The 16,441-nt window shown below is 56.6% G+C and overlaps 1 protein-coding gene across 1 annotated transcript; it reads left to right on the top strand.

Moving 5' to 3' along the window:
- The first annotated feature begins 3,216 nt into the window (after positions 1-3,216).
- On the top strand, positions 3,217-16,089 carry EFNB1 (ephrin B1). Its single transcript, XM_044234990.1, has 5 exons — positions 3,217-4,118; positions 12,613-12,890; positions 13,686-13,778; positions 13,967-14,095; positions 14,246-16,089. Exons 1-5 carry the CDS (start codon positions 3,991-3,993, stop codon positions 14,656-14,658), a joined length of 1,041 nt encoding a protein of 346 aa, XP_044090925.1. The 5' UTR covers positions 3,217-3,990; the 3' UTR covers positions 14,659-16,089.
- Positions 16,090-16,441: the final 352 nt, after the last annotated feature.

Genomic DNA, 16,441 nt, shown 5'->3' with positions numbered 1-16,441 from the left:
GCACCAAAGGTGAAAGTACCCAGCTACAGTGCCAGGCATACAGTGGGTATTCAAGAAACACAGCTGTGTCCAGGTGTTTGCTCTGCTTCGGGTGTTCCTCCAAGGGAATTTTATTCCCTGCATTTATGGGGCCTGACATGTCCAGTGTGTTCTCTAAGGAGCCAGGAGCAGGACTGGGCAAAGATGCTACAGCATCCCCCTCTCCCTATAGGGAATGGTTGTGTGTGTCTGGGAGGAGGGTATGCGCAGAGGCTGTGGGTCTCTGTGAGGACAGATAGGAGACCTAGGGCAGGCTGGGGATGACCCGATCTAACAGAGGGTTCCTAGCCTCACTGGGCTCGCCCAGCTTACATTACCCTGGGCCTGGGATAGGCTGCCCGTGCTCTGACCCTTTGGTATGCAAGGCCTACACCTTGGCACATACTCCTTTCCAGAGCCTTGGAATATCAGTGTAGATTCACGAGAGTCATTGGTTATAACACAAATTGGGTAGGTTAAAATCATGACATTTCTACTTCCTGGCTGTGCGGCTTTAGGCAAGTTAATTCACCTCTCTCGTCTCAGAATGTAGGGCAGGCAAGGACAGGTTGAGAACAAGGGCCACAGAAATTGAGGGTGTGTGTGTGTGTGTGTGTGTGTGGTGATGCTGATCTGGGAGGCCCAGGGAGGGGTGTGACTGCTACTGGAGCAGTGAGGGCTTGGATAAGAGAGGTTCCATGTGCTGCATGGATCCCAAGTTCTTCTCAGTCTCCTCTTGGGGGGAGGTAATTTCTCCCTACCTCAGGGGCCTGAATCCTTACATCTGAGGCCCTTCTAGGGTGGCACAGACAGTGGGGGCCTGGAGTCAGTGATCCTGGCTGCAGCTGAGAGTAGGTCTGGTCCTACTACTGAGGCCCCTAGAGCTGGAGTGGACAGGCTGAGGCAGAAAGGTTGCGCTGTGACCAGCGGTGACCAGCATGTAAAGCAGGCCTCAAGTCCTCTCCTCTTTCCTCTGCTGCCATCTCCACCCAGAATTAGGGGGTGCCAACGCACAGTCAGGAGTTGCTTAGGGTTCCCAAGTCTGGCACCATAGCCTCATTTCCCCCTTCCCCGACCTGGTTTCGGGCTTGCCTCCCAAGAGACACTGGGGGTGTGTTGGCAGCAGAATGTGAGGCTGGTGTTGGGGTTTGGTAGTGGTGATTTTAGGTGGGAATCTTGAGATGTGACCAGGAATACAGATGGGTAGTCCCAGGCCTAGCAACCTGTGAACGAAGAGTAGAGTCCTGACCCATCCTGACGCTGCTCCCTTCCAAGTGTGAGCCAGCTTTTGGCCAGGAATGAATTACATAAGCAAGTAGGCAAGAAGGGGTTGAACATGTGACAAGTCAGTATGGTACAGGCTTTGGAACTGGTTTAGGCTTTGGAGACAGAAATGCCTGGGGAAATGTCTTGCTTCTACCACTGATTAGTTCAGTGACCTCAGTGGAGCTATTTCTCTTCCCTGAGCCTTGTCTTCCCTCTTCTGTGAAATGAGGGGTGTGGAACTTATCTCAAGGGACTATGAGAGGAAACCCACCTAACATGATTCTTGGCACAGAGTCAGCACTCAGTAAGCAGCAGGCTTCTTTCCATACTCAGGTGCTATGCACACACTTCAAGGGATCCTAGTCCCCAGGCTGGACTACTGGTGTGCCCTTGCACCTTGTTCTCATCTCTCCTTGTCCACACCCCAATAAGGGGTCCAGCTGTCAGGTGAGAGACCCGACTTAGCTTCTCCTGGTCTCTGTCCCCCCAGAACGTTTTCACCCTCCAGGCCCTGGCCCTAAAAGGAGGAGGGGCCTAGCTTCTCCCTTCTTATTCCATCCCCTCCAAATCCAGGTCCACTCTAAAGCCAAAGAAATCATCATAGGATCCAGTGAGAAACACCTACTTGAATGCGATAAGGACATGAACCTGTTTAGTAAACGGTAGAACCCTTTGGGAATGTTGCTCACCTGTCTCCATCAAGTAGCCCCAAGGAGACTATACCCCAAAGCCGACCCCAAACCCAGATCTTCCTCCTAGTGCTTTCCCTTCCACCCCATACTGGACCGCGGTTCTTGCCAAGGCTACCACGCCCGTCCTAAGTCTCAAGTCCAAGTCAAGCGCTAGGTTTCTGTGTGTCAAGCTCCTGGATGAGAGCTTCCCATTTCTCCCGGGCTCCCGCAGTGCTATGGAAGACCAGTAGGGGGAGACATTAGCACGTGGGTATGCCTGTTGGGGTCGGACCAGGAGAGCGGGCCGGACCGGGAGGGTCTGAGCTGTGGGATGGAGCCAAAGTTATAGGCAAGGAAGCGAGGAGGGGCGGGGAGAATGGGCCAGGGCTGGGAGACAAAGACCCAGATGGTGAGGCCGGGAGGGCCTAGAGTCTGGCGTCTTGGGGCCAGGACGCTCGCTTTTGCTTTTTCAAAAGGCGTCTGCCTGCACCCTTTCCTCTTTGCCCAGGAGGTGTCTTTCTTTATCGAAGAAAGATAAAAGTCTTTATCCCCGCTGGCCTGTTCCGGGGTCTTGCCTGCCCCTTCAGACAGGACAAGACTCTAAGTTTGGGCTCCCAGGTCCCACAAAGCTCTCCCCTGAGGCTGAGATTCCAAAGACCTGGTCCCCAGGGGCAAAGATCGCACCTCCCACCCACCTCCATCTGGTACTTGATCTCTTTTGAGTCTCCATCACCTATCGGATCTGTGTGTTTAGGACTCCAGGTCCAAGTGCAAGCAGACACTTCATTGTGAGTTAACAAGGAGGAAGGCCCACCAGAGCCCTACGTGAGATGGGACATGGGACGGGGAGCAACCAGGCTACTTTTGCCACAGAGGTGGGCGCAGAGCAGGACTTCAGGGTTCCTGTATAAAGAGAATGGAAGTACGTTCCCGGGATACTTGCGACAGGGCCTATCTGGTTCAGTGGGCCGGAGTGTCGACTAGGCGCGGGAGAGGAGAGCAGGCCGACAGCCCTAGAGGAACGCCAACTTCCACCCGCCGAGCGCTCTGGGAACGGGACTAAACCGGACCAAGCCCTAGCCACAAGACCCGCACTCTCAGATTGGTGCCATCGTGAGCACGGCGTCCTTAAGAGCTCCCAGGAGCCCCGCCCCCTTCCTGTTCTAGGGGCGTGACAGGAGACAAGGACCCCGAGACGGAGCTTCCTATTGGCTAAGAGGAGTAGGGTCGGCCTTGCGTTCGCCTGAGCAGGGGAGTAGACAGCTCCGCGGCAGCCGGGGGAGTCTATGCGCGCTGGACAGCAGTGGGAGGCGTGTGAGAATTGCACTGGCCGAAGACCTTCGGGTGCAATCGCCGGGGAGCTAGCACTCGGCGACGGGGCTGCGGAGTGACCCGGCCGAGGCTTCAGAAGCTCAAATCGATGGGACTATCTCGCTCCGCTGCGTCTTCCCGCTCTTCTGAGTACACTGAACGGGGCCCCCGCTGAAGTAGAAGCTGTCGGTGGGGCGCGCAGCCCAGAGTCCCAGTGTGGCCTGGAGGAACGGAGACCGTGCCAGGGCGACCCAGCCGGGAGCCCCCGGACTGAGCTTGCATTGTGGGGAGACTCCCACTTCTTCCAAGGGCCGTCGATCCCGGGACAGTCGAGGCGTCGGTGCGGCCACCGAGTCCTCAGTGGGGAGACCCAGTCAGGAAAAGGGCGCGCAGACCCGAACAGTCTCGGGGAGCCCAGCGGAATCGGGCCGGATCACCGGGGGCGCAGAGCCCCCGTCGCGCCTCGTGCGGCAGAGAGACCAGAGGAGCAAGACCTCGGAGGCCGCGGCCCATGCCCGGGCTGGGGACGGCTGCCCAGTGAGTCCTCCTGGCCCGCCGGGCGGAGAAGAGCGACGCCGAAGCCGGCGGGAGGGGAGCTCTTCAAGGCCGGTGACTGCGGAGGATGGGCGCCTGAGCGGTTCAGAGCGCAGCGCAGCACGGGAAGGCGAGGCCAGTTTGCTGAGGAGGCGCCAGGGGATCCCAAGTGCAGCCTGCTCCTGGGAAGATGGCCCGGCCTGGGCAGCGTTGGCTCGGCAAGTGGCTTGTGGCGATGGTCGTGTTGGCACTGTGCCGGCTCGCCACGCCGCTGGCCAAGAACCTGGAGCCCGTGTCCTGGAGCTCCCTCAACCCCAAGTGAGTAACTTATTGGCTCAGATCCCTGGGGGTGGGAGGCACTCCTGCAGGGTGAGGCCATGCGCCCCCGAGTGCGTGTGGGGAGGTGTTTTGAGGAGGAGCGGCGCCCCATTTTGTCTCTGGCGTTTTCGAGTGTGTTTTCCTGCGGGCGGGTGGGGCAGGGTGCGGCGGGGTGGGGTGGGGGGCACTCGGCTGGGTTGTGACCCTTTGGCTTCCGCGCTCTCTCCTTCGCACGTCCTGGATCAAGTCGGGATTGCCGCGCCTGGCGGAGCTGGGAGTCTGGGCGCTCGAGGGCGCACCCGAGAGCTGGGTGGGGGAGAGAACGCATTCCCCTGTGGGGCTCCTGGGAACGTGGCGGTTTTCTCCGAGAGCCGCTTTAGGGGCAAGCTTGACCTGGGTGGGGGACGAGGCCGGAACACAGGTTTCTCGTTTGTTTGGCTGTGAAGGGACCACGGCTCGGGACTCCGCGCGTGGGGCGGGTGGCTGCGCCTGTATCCCCATTCGGGCTTCTCCCATTTCCATTTCTCTTTCTTCTCTCTTTGCTTCCCTAGCTTTTCGCTTTGCCGTCTCATCTGGCCCTTCTTTTCTCCCTATCGGGGCCATGGAAGGGCGGGCGCCGCTCCCAGGCTCACAAAGGCGGCCGGTGGAGAGGGGCGGAGTGGGAGAGGGATTTGTTGGGGAGGGGAGTTCAATCCAGCGCCCGTCGGGGGACCAGTGGAGCCAGCGGCAGAGCTTCGAGGGCCAGCCCAGGCAGAGTGGCGTCGGAGCTGGCGAGGGAGGGGAGGGTGGGATGGAAGGCTTCCTGGCCAGGCGGGTCCCGGTGCCCCCCCCCCAATGTCCCTCAGATTGGGAAGCTATGCTTAGCTTTTCCCAAGGGGTTGGGGATGTAGCTATGTAGAGGAGATCCTTTCTTTTCTTCCTCTTCCTTCCCCTTCACAATCCCCCCACCCCCAAACAACACACACACCTTTTAGGGCGGTGGCTCAGTGGTTTCTGGGCTGTTAGTGAAGAGTCTGGGGCTATGTAGTGACCTCTGGACCTTTTACCCTTTTGGCATTCAGGACTGGGGTTGGAATCCAGGGTCAAGATTGCTCTTCCTGTTTTGTTGAGGTCCTGGTGATGTGCAGATACCCCTACTTAGTGGGAAACTGGGGGGCTTTGGCCTGCCCTCTGTGCTCTCTGATTTTTGTATCTGTAATCTCTTTCCACTCTCCTGGGCTCCTCGGCTAACTTCCCGGGCTCCTGCCTGCCTTGGCCTCTTACATTCCAGGGACAGTGCATCTCTCAGCCCTGGAGTGGGAGAAGGCCGCTTCTCTAGTTCTATTCTTGGGTTAAGGTAGGGTCCTATTTACCAGTTTGTGGGATGGCTAAAACAAGGTCAGTGTAGAGGGTTCTGGAAAGGAAACAAGGTACAAGCAAAGGGATTGACAAGAATTTCTCCCCCACCCAGGAGCCAGACTGGGTGCAGCGCTCTCCTAACAGCAGGGAGTTAAGATAGTCTGGGGGCCCTGAGCTGTTTAGCTCAAGGGAAAGGGTTGTGAAGAGCCCAGTTCCCCGCACCCCCACCCCTTGCTTACAGGGGAGGTGGAGGCTGGAAATGCTCTCTCTCCAGTCAGGATAGCTGAAATCTGCCTGGGGTAGCCCATTATAGGGGCTCATGGGAGTGACCTAATTGCTCTCTCGGGTCTCTAACCAGAGATAGCAGGCAGCTCTGCAGCTGGAAAGGAGCCCTCCTGCAGAGTTGGAGTGGGGGGGCTGGGAGAAACATCTCTCTGAGCTTCTTCCTTTTTGTGTTTTGAGCCTTTTGCTGTGGACCAGTTTCCAGGTTTTTGAGTTCCACCCACCCCACCATCCACTTCAGGCTGAGGGCAGGCATCTGGGTGCAGGATGAGGACTCAGTAGGACTACGTAGGACCCGCACAAATTCTGTCCTGTAATTGAGCAGATCCCAAGAATGGTGGGGGACTGATGCTGGTGCCTCTGCATGCCCCCCAGTTCCATCCACGCCCTGGGGTCTGTGTGTGTTGGGGCATGGGGGGCTGGGCAGGAGGACAGGAGGGAGGCACTGCCCTCAGCTCCATAAGAGCTCCAGGGGCTGCTTCTGCCACCGCACCCAACCCTCAGGCTGCCACAGCCTTTCAAATAAACAGTCTGTCTCTGTCTGTCTCTCCCTCTTTGCCTCCTGCGCGAGTTCTCCCTCTCAGGTCTCTATTGGTTCACCCTCTCACACCCTCTATGAGCCTCACTCACCTCCCCTCTCCAGTGAGGCTCACCCTGCTCTCCCTCTTTCTCACACTCCCTCTCACTCTTAGTCACTCTCTGCCTCTTTTTCTCAAGTCCTTTTGTTTCTCGCACATGCCCGTGCTCTCCCTCACAGGCTCATTTTCTCTCTTCCCTCCCCTCTTCCTCCGTGCTTTTGGTCTCTTTCCTCAGCCTTGTCAGGAGCTGGCACCCCCCCCCTCAAATCTCCCAGTGCCTATAAACCTTGCTTAATTGCTTCCTTCTTGGGGAAAAGAAATCAAAATAAAGAAGTGGTGGGGCTGGGGGTATGTTTCCAGGTTCCAGGGTGCATGCAGCCCCCGCCCTGACTGAGAGAGGGGAGCAGGAAGCGCTGACTTAAGACTTCCAGGCTCTTTCCCAGAATTGGTGCTGGGGTCTTTCAGCGTGAAAGTCTCTGGGTGGTGAGGGCTTCTGCCTCTCCTTTGCCCCTCTTGTCAGATTTGCCTGATAAGCATGGGGGGTGGGCGGTAGGTTTAGTCCCACTACAGGTTGGGAGAAACCAGAGGGTATGCATGTGCTTGGTTGGGTTGGGGGCTGTGATGGAAGGTCCCAGAGTGGCCCCCGCCCCCTAGCCTCTTCCCCAGAGAGCTTGGGGCAGCCGGCAGGCCTCACACTTGAGTCCTCAGCCAAGTCCAGCTGCTGCAGTTCAGTCTCTCTGTCCCATTCTGACCCCTTCCTGCCCCCAACTCAGGTTCCCCCACCTCCAGGGAGTGGGAATGTGCCTGAGATCACATTACACCTTCCCTATAAGGAGGTGGGGGTGGGGGGGTTCAGCTTGGTGTCCAGGACCCTTGACTCCAGCCAGCATGGGTGGGGGCAGCTGCAGACCCCAACCCAGGCTTGCCTGCTAGGAGCCAAAATGTTGGTCCCAGCCCCCTCACAGCTGTTCCAGCTCACAGTCCTGGGGAGGCCAGCTCAGGGGCCCCTTTCCGGGGCGGCTAGAGACCTGACCTCTTCTACTCTGGCTGATTGGCCACAGGTGGGGGCTTGAGAGTGATGGGAACCCAGCAGCTCCTAAAGTTTCCTGTTCCCCTCCCTCCCCACCCCCACCCCAGGCAGTTGGGCGAAAGCAAGAAGGGCCTGTGAGGCTGGGGTGGGGGGCTAAATGGAGGGTTCCCTGTTTCCCCTCAGGTTCTCCGCTGCCTCATCAGCTCAGGTGGATGGGAATGGACAGGCCCTGGACACTACTGTTTTCTGGGGTTGGGACTGTGGAAGGGATGGGCCAGCGGGGAGGCTGCTTGTTGCCACGAAAACACCAGGTTTGGGGGAGGGTCCATTCTGTGATTATTAGGCAAGTTGAGGTGGGGGGCGTTACTCACCAGCCACATCCTGGATTCCTGACCCTGGAATAGCAGTCCCTCCTGTGTGTGTTTTCATAGTGGGCATTTTGGGGCGGGGGTGCCAGCAGCCAGGAGTGGAAGCTCCTTTAGCTTCTTCTAAATGGTACTGTTTTTGGCAGGCCAACTTAACAGTGAGGCAGCACCTTGCTACTTACTTACAAAGCATCCTCCTATGTGAGATCGTTGGTGGTTCCCATCAGCCCTGGGGAGTAGGAATTGCCCCCCCCACCCCCTGCCGCCTGTTTCCAGATGAGAAGGCCTGTGCCTGGAAGAAGGAAGTGACTTGTCTAGACTCAGCTCACAGGGGGCAGAGCTTGCTGTATGCCATTCTTTCCATGCCATCCTGCTCCCTCAGGATCTAGGAGAGAGAGGAATTCAAGGTGGGGTTTGGAAAGAGGAGCCGGCTCCCTGCCCCTGGGTTCCCCTCTTACCTCACAGGTGTGCGTGCATCTGTCCTTGTGACTCAGGCCCTGCCTGCGTGGGACGAGCAGTGCCCTGGCTTCCTTCTTCGATTTGGTTAGGTCTGCCTCTGAGGGCAGCCTGCTCCAGTCACCTGAACTCGGGGCGGTCAGCTCCTGCCTTGCACTCTCCCTCCTAAGCTCAGAGTGGTACCTTGGGTTCCTCTCTGGGCCAGGAGCCTCACTTCCTCTCAAGGATCCCACAAAAAGCAGACAACAAGGAAAGGAGTGTGAGCCCCCCTCCATTGGACCCAAGTATGAACCTGGGAGGGCCTAGGGAGGGCAGAGTTCAGTGTAGGTGGGGAGGGTGACTTCCTCTGGGACTCTCCGGGCTTCTCTGTCTCCGTCGGTGTGTGTGTGTGTGTGTGTGTGTGTGTGTGTGTGCCAGGACCCAGCTGCTGTTCCTGCCCACCCACGCCTGGGCGGGCACTGCTGGGACACGCCAGGCCTGCTCCTGCTGCCTCGGGGGCTGGGTGGAGCTGGGGGAATGAAAGAGGAGCCTTTAATTTGGGGGCTCCCCACCCTTGCTGGGATGGGAGCAGACTTGAGCTTTGGCTTGGGGTCTGTCCTCCACTTGTCCTACCACTCTGTAGGTACAGGCACAGTGCCGCCGGGGTCTCCGCATCAAGGCAGTGGCTGGAGTCTACTACCAAACTTGGACTGGTGTGGCCTGGGACCAGGCTCTCCCTTCAGCCACTCTTTGACCACAAGTTTCTAGAGCCTGAGGGAAGGAAAGCATGAGCCTGGTGGAACATGGGCACTTTTCTGGGCATGGCCCCCATAGCTGCAAGCTGCCCCCACTGCAGATTGTTTGTGTTTGGGCAGAGAGGGGCTCAGCGGGACGAAGGAAGCAAGAGGGCAGTTAGCCTCTGACCAGGATACTGCCCCAGACCCTTCAGTCTTCTCGCCTCCCAGGATTTGTAACTAGCAGTCATGGCGACACTTCTCAGCTCAGCAGAAAGGCTGAGGGAGAGACTTGGGCTAGGGTGGAAGGGAAGAGGTAGGCCATAAGAAGGAGCTGGAATGCTCCAACAGCCTCCCCCAAGTCCTTTTCCTCCCTGGGGTGGCTCACTGGGGTCCTGGGGCTATCAGAAGCTGAGGAGGGAAGGCCTCAGGGGTTACCATGGCGACCTGCTTTGGGCTTCCTGCTGGGCCTTGTCAATCCCCTTATTTTCCAGAAAAGGGCTTTGTCTGGGGGTGGCCCCAGGCAAGAAAGCTTGGCCTGATAATAGTTTTTGAAAAGTGGGGGATAAAGAGTTTAACTTGGGGACAATCTCTTTGTCCTACTCTCTTGCCCCTACTCCTAACCTGACATGTATGAGGGGAGACCTGCAGGGTCCCCCCCACCCCCACCTGGATAGTATGACTAGTGTTGTAGGCTTCACTCTTGCTGGCTACACACCTGCCCCTTATGTCCCCTTGCCATTTTCCTGGGCTTCTCGTAGGCCAAGAAGCAATTCTGATGTTTGAGAAGATGCTGTGGAGGCACCATTATAGGGGATCAGGGTCAGGGAAGGCAGGTCTCATCAGGCTCCTCTTCCTTCTGCACTTTAGGGGAAGGTGAGTTTCCCTCTGCCAGCTGCTATGCAAATGAACTGATGAATATTCATGAAGTCTTTTGCTGAGGTTGAAGAGAGTCTGAGCGGTGTTAGGGGCCATAGTTCTTTTTTCTACCCCCTCCTCCATCCACTGTATAGACATCTGTTTCCTCGATGGCTCTGGATTCAACGTAGAGCCCCCAGTAGCTGGAAGCCCTGTGTTTCAGATCCGGAGCTCCAGACCCTGAGCGGCCATAGATGTGCTTAGAACAGCTAAGCCCTGGTGAGGAAGCAAGGGCCAAGTGGCACGAGAGGTGAGATGACCTGTATCCCTTCTCATGCCCTCTGTGCACCTGCCATCACCTCCATGGAAGGTCTTGTTGAAGCGCAGCTCTGTGAGGAATCAGCCAAAGCTTTAGGTCTTCTTAGAGCCCTAGGGCTTAATGTCCCAGCAGAGGGTAGCGTCCTCCAGTCAGCTTGGAGCACCTCTCTTCCATAGGAATGTTCAACTGATCACACCGTCCCTCATATGAGGGACCTGGACTCAGTAGGTCTCGAAGGTTCTACTGGTTCTAAGAAGTTAGAAGTCATTGAATCCAGCTATCTGGGTGGACCCAGTGTGAGGCTGGGGAAATGAAAATGGCCTTGGGAATTATGGGGGCCTGGGGTGAGGCTGTTCCCTCTTCAGTGTTTATAGGGGCCTTCCTCCCATGCCTGCCTCCTTTTCGGCCCTCTAGAATCTAGGTACTAAGGGAAAGACCTTCTTGTTGTGGTTTTTACCCTCCTGTAGAGGAAGATGGCAGGTCTCAGCTTGTCAAAGCCTCGTTTAACACGGAGGGAGGGCTGCCTTTCTTCATCTGCTTGGTCTAGCCTCACCTCCTTGGGTATCATTTGCCTCCCTTGAGTGAGGGCCCTGAGCTCCCGGCAGGCCCTCGTACCTTGTGGTCCCCAGTGAGCAACAGGCCCCCAGGAAGAGGAGCCATGCTCTCCTGCTGTCAGCTCTGTTCCCTTGAAGTGCTACTTTCAACCCTCCATTGTCCTTGCTCGAAGGTCTGTCCCCAGTGGGATGCTTGTTGTGACACTTGAGGCCTTTCAGACTCGCCCCAGCTGAGCTTTTCCACCCCCTCTTCTGCTTCTCTCTACCAATTGTGGGGCCAGCCACTGGCCTGGGGTTTGTGTTCTTGCCACTCCTGTCCATTCTTGCTCTGTGTTAACTTCTTATTTTCTTCCTCCCTCCCCCCCCCCGCCCCGCCAGGACCCACTTGCATTCTGCTCCTTCTGAGGAACCATCTCCTGTCAGATGAATTGTCTCCTTCCTCTCGCTGCTTCCAGCCCTTGCGGTTTGAGCCACCATCCTCCCACATAACCTACAGATAGCCTGGTACTGTCTGTTGCTAAAGCATGGATCCTTTTTACTTTTCTGACCCACAGCAGACAGAAAAATCCTCAAGGATGGGGTTGTAGCTTCTCTTCCCAGCCAGCCCCCGCCCCTGCCAAAAAACCCCAAGACTGGTGTCATAGGCATTTGCTGTTAGTATCTTGCCTCGTGGCAGACTAGACTGTTTCTAAGCAGGAGTCAAACATGTTGAGTACCTACTATGTGCTAGGCACTCTGCATACACCACTGTACCCACTCCACAATCCTGGGGCAGGGGTGATGGATAGGGCTCTTACCACTGCCAGTTTATAAGTGAAGAAGCTGAAACTCTGTGAGATCATACAGCTCATCCAAGGTCGCAGAGCTAGGAAGGGCCATGTCTGTCTGGTTCCAAAGTCTGTCTACTTTCTCCTTCCTCCATGCTATTGCCTTGCTCCCAGCTCCAGCCTGCCCAGGCTCAGAAATGGCCAAGATAGCACCATGGTTTGACTATAAGCTTACGTAAGGACAGAGTGATAGAGGTAGATGGGCTTGGGCAGTTGCCCTCCCTCTGCTACTCCCTGGTCCCAGCCTTCAAAATTAGAAGATGAACCTGGCTCAGAAGGCATTTGGCCTGCTCCCTCAGGGTCTATATCAGGGGCAGATGTGGAGGAGGGGGTATTAGAACACAGATGTGTGAGGTTCCTGGGACCATCTCTTACATGATCTGTTGTCAGTGTTTGGGCCATTTCTCCCCTCCGTCTGCTCTTTTTTAGGATTGAGACTAGTCAAGTTTGGGGACTCAGGTCCTCACGCTATGGGGGTTGGATGGGTCCCCCCTCTAAGACACTGGCCTGTAGGGAGTGGGGAATGCTGTGTAGAGTCGCACCTCGCCAGAGACTACCCATTACTCCTTGGTTCCAAGCAATGCCTGTTCCTCTCTCACTCAGGCCCAAGATTAGCAAGGATGGGAGAGAAGGCTTGGATCTCAGACAGGTTGAGCTCCCCCAGTTGTAGTCTGGGAGCCACAGGGGTGGTGGCTAAGGCACGTGTGGGCTCATTGTATGTTTGTGTGTGTGCATCTGCACACACACGCACGCACGTGCGTGCACACATGTGCTGGGGAGATGGTAGCAGTGGCTCTGAAGGGATGTAAGTGTGACGGGGGAAGGAGGAGAACAGGGCCACCACCTCCAGGCAGCCCAAGTCTGACACCATTGGCCATGTCAGCCCCCTGCGGAAATGCCACATTAGGACAAAACGCTCCCCCAGGTAGGCCATGCCCCACCCTGCCGAGCAGTCAAAGCCTGGCAGCCTTGCCCACGGGCCACCCCTTCCACACCCTGCTGGCAGTGTGATCGTCTCTCCTCACCCCAGCCTGAGGATGGTAGAAGGACGAGATACCTCTCCTTCCCATCTCCACCTAGCAGGCTCAGCCTGGTTCTCATGGTGTGCGCCCCCAGTTCAGGGGAGGGCCCCGGACCCCCGACCCTGAGGCTGACTCTCTTCCCTTCTGGGCAGGTTCCTGAGTGGGAAGGGCCTGGTGATCTACCCAAAGATTGGAGACAAGCTGGACATCATCTGCCCCCGAGCGGAAGCAGGGCGGCCCTACGAGTACTATAAGCTGTACCTGGTGCGACCCGAGCAGGCGGCTGCTTGCAGCACCGTGCTTGACCCCAATGTGCTGGTCACCTGCAATCGGCCAGAGCAGGAGATCCGCTTCACCATTAAGTTCCAGGAGTTCAGCCCCAACTACATGGGCCTGGAGTTCAAGAAGCACCATGATTACTACATTACCTGTGAGTCCCTTCCCATCATAGGGTTCTCTCTTATGTGGTAGCAGCAGAAGTTTCTAAGTAGTACAGTGAGCTAGCACATGGCCTGTCTTGGTCTGGACCCCTCTGAAGACCGGTGTGCTCTCCTTCCAACCCGGCCTGGGATTTCTGGCCCTAAAATTCACCAAGAGGGTGGCTGCCAGACCCCTTTGCTCTAGAAGTTGGGTGGGGAAGACTCCCAATTTGTGGTGCCCGCCTGAAGTTCTCATTTTCTTGGCCTGCCTAAGGTCTAATCTCAGGAATGGCAGAGTTGGCAGAACTCTTTGGGATCAGCTGGCGGTTAGGCCTTTCTCTTCATGAGAAATTGGCCCTAAGATGTGAAGGAGCTTCTTGCCCCATGTCACTCGGGGAGTTAGGGACAGTATTGGGACTCCAGCCCAGTTCACCTGACTGGGTTCCTTCCAGTCTGTGCAGGAGCCTCACCCATGATTCTGGTACTGATTGTTTTGCCTCTGAGCAACATGGCCCAAAGAGAAGATGCCTTAGTGTCCACTGAGAAAGAAGGGCTAAGGCCTAGTCATGATCAAGGAGTAGCATCCTTGGGGGAAGCGCTAGTCTCTGATGTGGGCTGGGTCTGGGGCTGGCTACTCTGTTCTCAGTGCAAGGGAGACAGGCAGAAAGGTTCGCAGGTAGGTGGGAGCTGCTTGCCACCCCCCGCAACTCCCAGTTCTGTTCTTCTGGGATAAGACAGCACTAGGATTTCTAGGTAGTGTGGGCAGAACTTTCTCTCCTGCTGACTTCTCTGGCTTCTTGCTACAGCTACATCCAATGGGAGCCTGGAGGGACTAGAAAACCGGGAGGGAGGCGTGTGCCGTACACGCACCATGAAGATCGTCATGAAGGTTGGGCAAGGTGAGTGCCCGGTGTCAGGGCTCCCCAGTTGAGCCTTTGCAACAGATGTCCCTGGCTTGGTATGCATGCTTTTGGGAGTAGGGGAGGGGCAATGGGGTCAGAGTATCTGAGGTCTGACTTATAGGTCACTGTTGGCTTGTGCTAGATGACTGAGGTCCCTGGCTCACCCGTCCTCTCCCCACCCCCAGACCCCAATGCTGTGACGCCTGAGCAGCTGACCACCAGCCGGCCCAGCAAGGAGGCAGACAACACTATCAAGATGGCCACGCAGGCCCCCAGCGGCCGGGGTTCCCTGGGTGACTCTGACGGCAAGCATGGTGAGTGCTGTGGGTGTCTCCCAAAAGGGCAGAAGCCACCCTTTCAGGCCCTGTCTCTGAAGCGAGGCAGGACGGGGCCCAGCCAGGAATGGGCAGTGTGTCCCTGGGACCCGTGGCCAACCATGTCTCCCCTCCCTCCTCCTTCCTCAGAGACTGTGAACCAGGAAGAGAAAAGCAGCCCTGGGGCAAGCGGAGGTGGCAGTGGGGACCCCGACAGCTTCTTCAACTCCAAGGTGGCGTTGTTCGCAGCCGTTGGCGCTGGCTGTGTCATCTTCCTGCTCATCATCATTTTCCTGACAGTTCTGTTACTCAAGCTGCGCAAACGGCACCGGAAGCACACCCAGCAGCGGGCGCCCGCCCTCTCCCTCAGTACCCTGGCCAGTCCCAAGGGGGGCAGTGGCACAGCGGGCACCGAGCCCAGCGACATCATCATCCCCTTACGGACTACAGAGAACAACTACTGCCCCCACTACGAGAAGGTGAGTGGGGACTACGGGCACCCTGTCTACATCGTCCAGGAGATGCCACCCCAGAGCCCAGCGAACATCTACTACAAGGTCTGAGGGCCCAGCGCAGCCTCGGGTCCCCAAGAGACAGTCGGCCAGGACTGCACCTCTCCTTTGTCCCCCACACTTCCTCCCCTGACCAGCTGTGCCCACCTTTGTATTTAGTTTTGTAGTTTCTTGGCTTTTATAATCCCCCTTTTGCCCTGCCCCCCTGGGCTTCGGAGGGGGGTGCTTGTGCCCCCAGCCCCCACGCTCTTGTGCCTTCCCCCTCTGGCCAGGCCTCTGGGCTCTGCAGGGGCGCCCCTTCTTGGAGGGCAGGGTTGGACGCTGATGGACAGCAGGCAGGAAGATGCCCCCCCGGCTCTGCCCCCCTTCCCCCTTCCCCCCTTTCCCAGGACTGTTTGTCCACTATGATCACTGTTTTTAATGTTTTTGTGTTCATTTTTTAGCTGTCAACTCATTTTCATCTGTTTTTTAAAGAAAAATGGAAAAATGTAAAAGCCAGCCCCTCCTTGGGCTTTCTGAGCCTGGCCCGGCCCAGTTTAAGGGAAAAAGGGCAGGATATGGCCAGCCAGGAATCATAGGATGGTATCTCTTTTATAAACTCCTTGGTGTTTGGGGGAGGGGTGGCTTGGCCAGAGCTATTCTTGCCCAGGAGGGAAGATGAGAGTGCCATTGGGCAAAGCATCTCACCCTGCCCTCCTGACCCTCCTTCTACAAAGCTGATCTTGGCAATGGGGTAGTGGCTGCCACCTTTCCACCAACCCCCTCAAAAAAAAAAAAAAAAAAAACTCTTCCTTGTGGGATTCTTGGGCATCTCCTGCCTCCCTCACTCTCACGGTAATTAACGTCTTAATTGGCTGTTGCCTGGGGAACAGGAGAGCTGCTGCAGGCAAATGACCTCATGGGGGTGGAGGGAGGTGAGGTGCCCAGGTGGCTATTTGCCCTGCAGAGCTGGGAGTTCCCCCTCCCCCTCCCCGTCCTGCTCTCTTCTCACCTTTGGCATCCTTTGGCCTAGTGGGAAACAGAGGCCCAGGGCAGAGACCTAAGCGGGTATAAAGCCAGGTGGCCTGCTCCTTTTCTGGGCTCTAGCACAGGCAGGTGTCCCCCTCAACCCAGCTTCCGCTGGCCCCTCCAATCTTGGGCCAGGGCCTGGAAAGAGGAAGAGGCTGCCCAGGGCTGGGCCAGCACGCCGTGCACTTTGACCCCGGCTCCTTGCCAGCACGGCTGCTAACAGACTTCCACTGGAGTGCGCTTTGTAGGCACTCCCCAAGTGGCCATGGAAGGAGCTGGGCCTATCACCACCCACCTCTATACTGCCTCCTGGCCAGCTGCCCACCCCAGTGCCAGGTGGGAAGGGGAGCGAAACAGCCAGCCCCTTCCAGGTGGCAGTCGGAAGGGTTTTTTGTTTTTGTTTCTGTTGCCATTTGTGTAAATACTAGTCTTTTTGGAAGAAATAATGTAAAGATGTTTTGTATAAACTCTGAATTATTTTCTTGTTGCTTTTTTCTTAGAAAAAAAATGAGAACTAAAAAAAAAAATTAACCACATGGAGAAATGGGTGTAAAATGGTGTCATGATATTGGGGAATGAGCTGTGAGTATGTGAGTGTTTGTGTGTGTGTGTGTGAGAGAGAGAGAGAGAGAGAGAGAGATTGAGAGAGGGAGAGAGAAAGATTTCCTTTGCCCAAATCACTGACAATCTGGGCAGGTACGGGAAAAAAGTGGCTTTCCTAGTGGAGCAAGCTGTTTCAGGTGACCTAGGCCTATCTTATTTTCCCCCACCCCCTACCCCAAGTTCCTCTGCCCTCTTGTTCTGCTGGAGCCTGCAGCCCTTTCTC

The sequence above is a fragment of the Neovison vison genome, chromosome X (assembly GCF_020171115.1).
Source record: "Neovison vison isolate M4711 chromosome X, ASM_NN_V1, whole genome shotgun sequence".
NCBI lineage: Eukaryota > Metazoa > Chordata > Mammalia > Carnivora > Mustelidae > Neogale > Neogale vison.
Note: the sequence above shows the minus strand (reverse complement) of the source record. Positions and strands in the feature narration are given on the sequence as shown.

What these genes read in the sequence shown, in the direction of transcription:
- EFNB1 (XM_044234990.1), top strand. Translation starts at nt 3,991, where the DNA reads ATGGCCCGGCCTGGGCAGCGTTGGCTCGGCAAGTGGCTTGTGGCGATG. An exon ending in CCATGATTACTACATTACCT is followed by an intron (nt 12,891 to 13,685) that starts GTGAGTCCCTTC and finishes TTCTTGCTACAG; the next exon opens with CTACATCCAATGGGAGCCTG. An exon ending in TGACTCTGACGGCAAGCATG is followed by an intron (nt 14,096 to 14,245) that starts GTGAGTGCTGTG and finishes CTCCTTCCTCAG; the next exon opens with AGACTGTGAACCAGGAAGAG.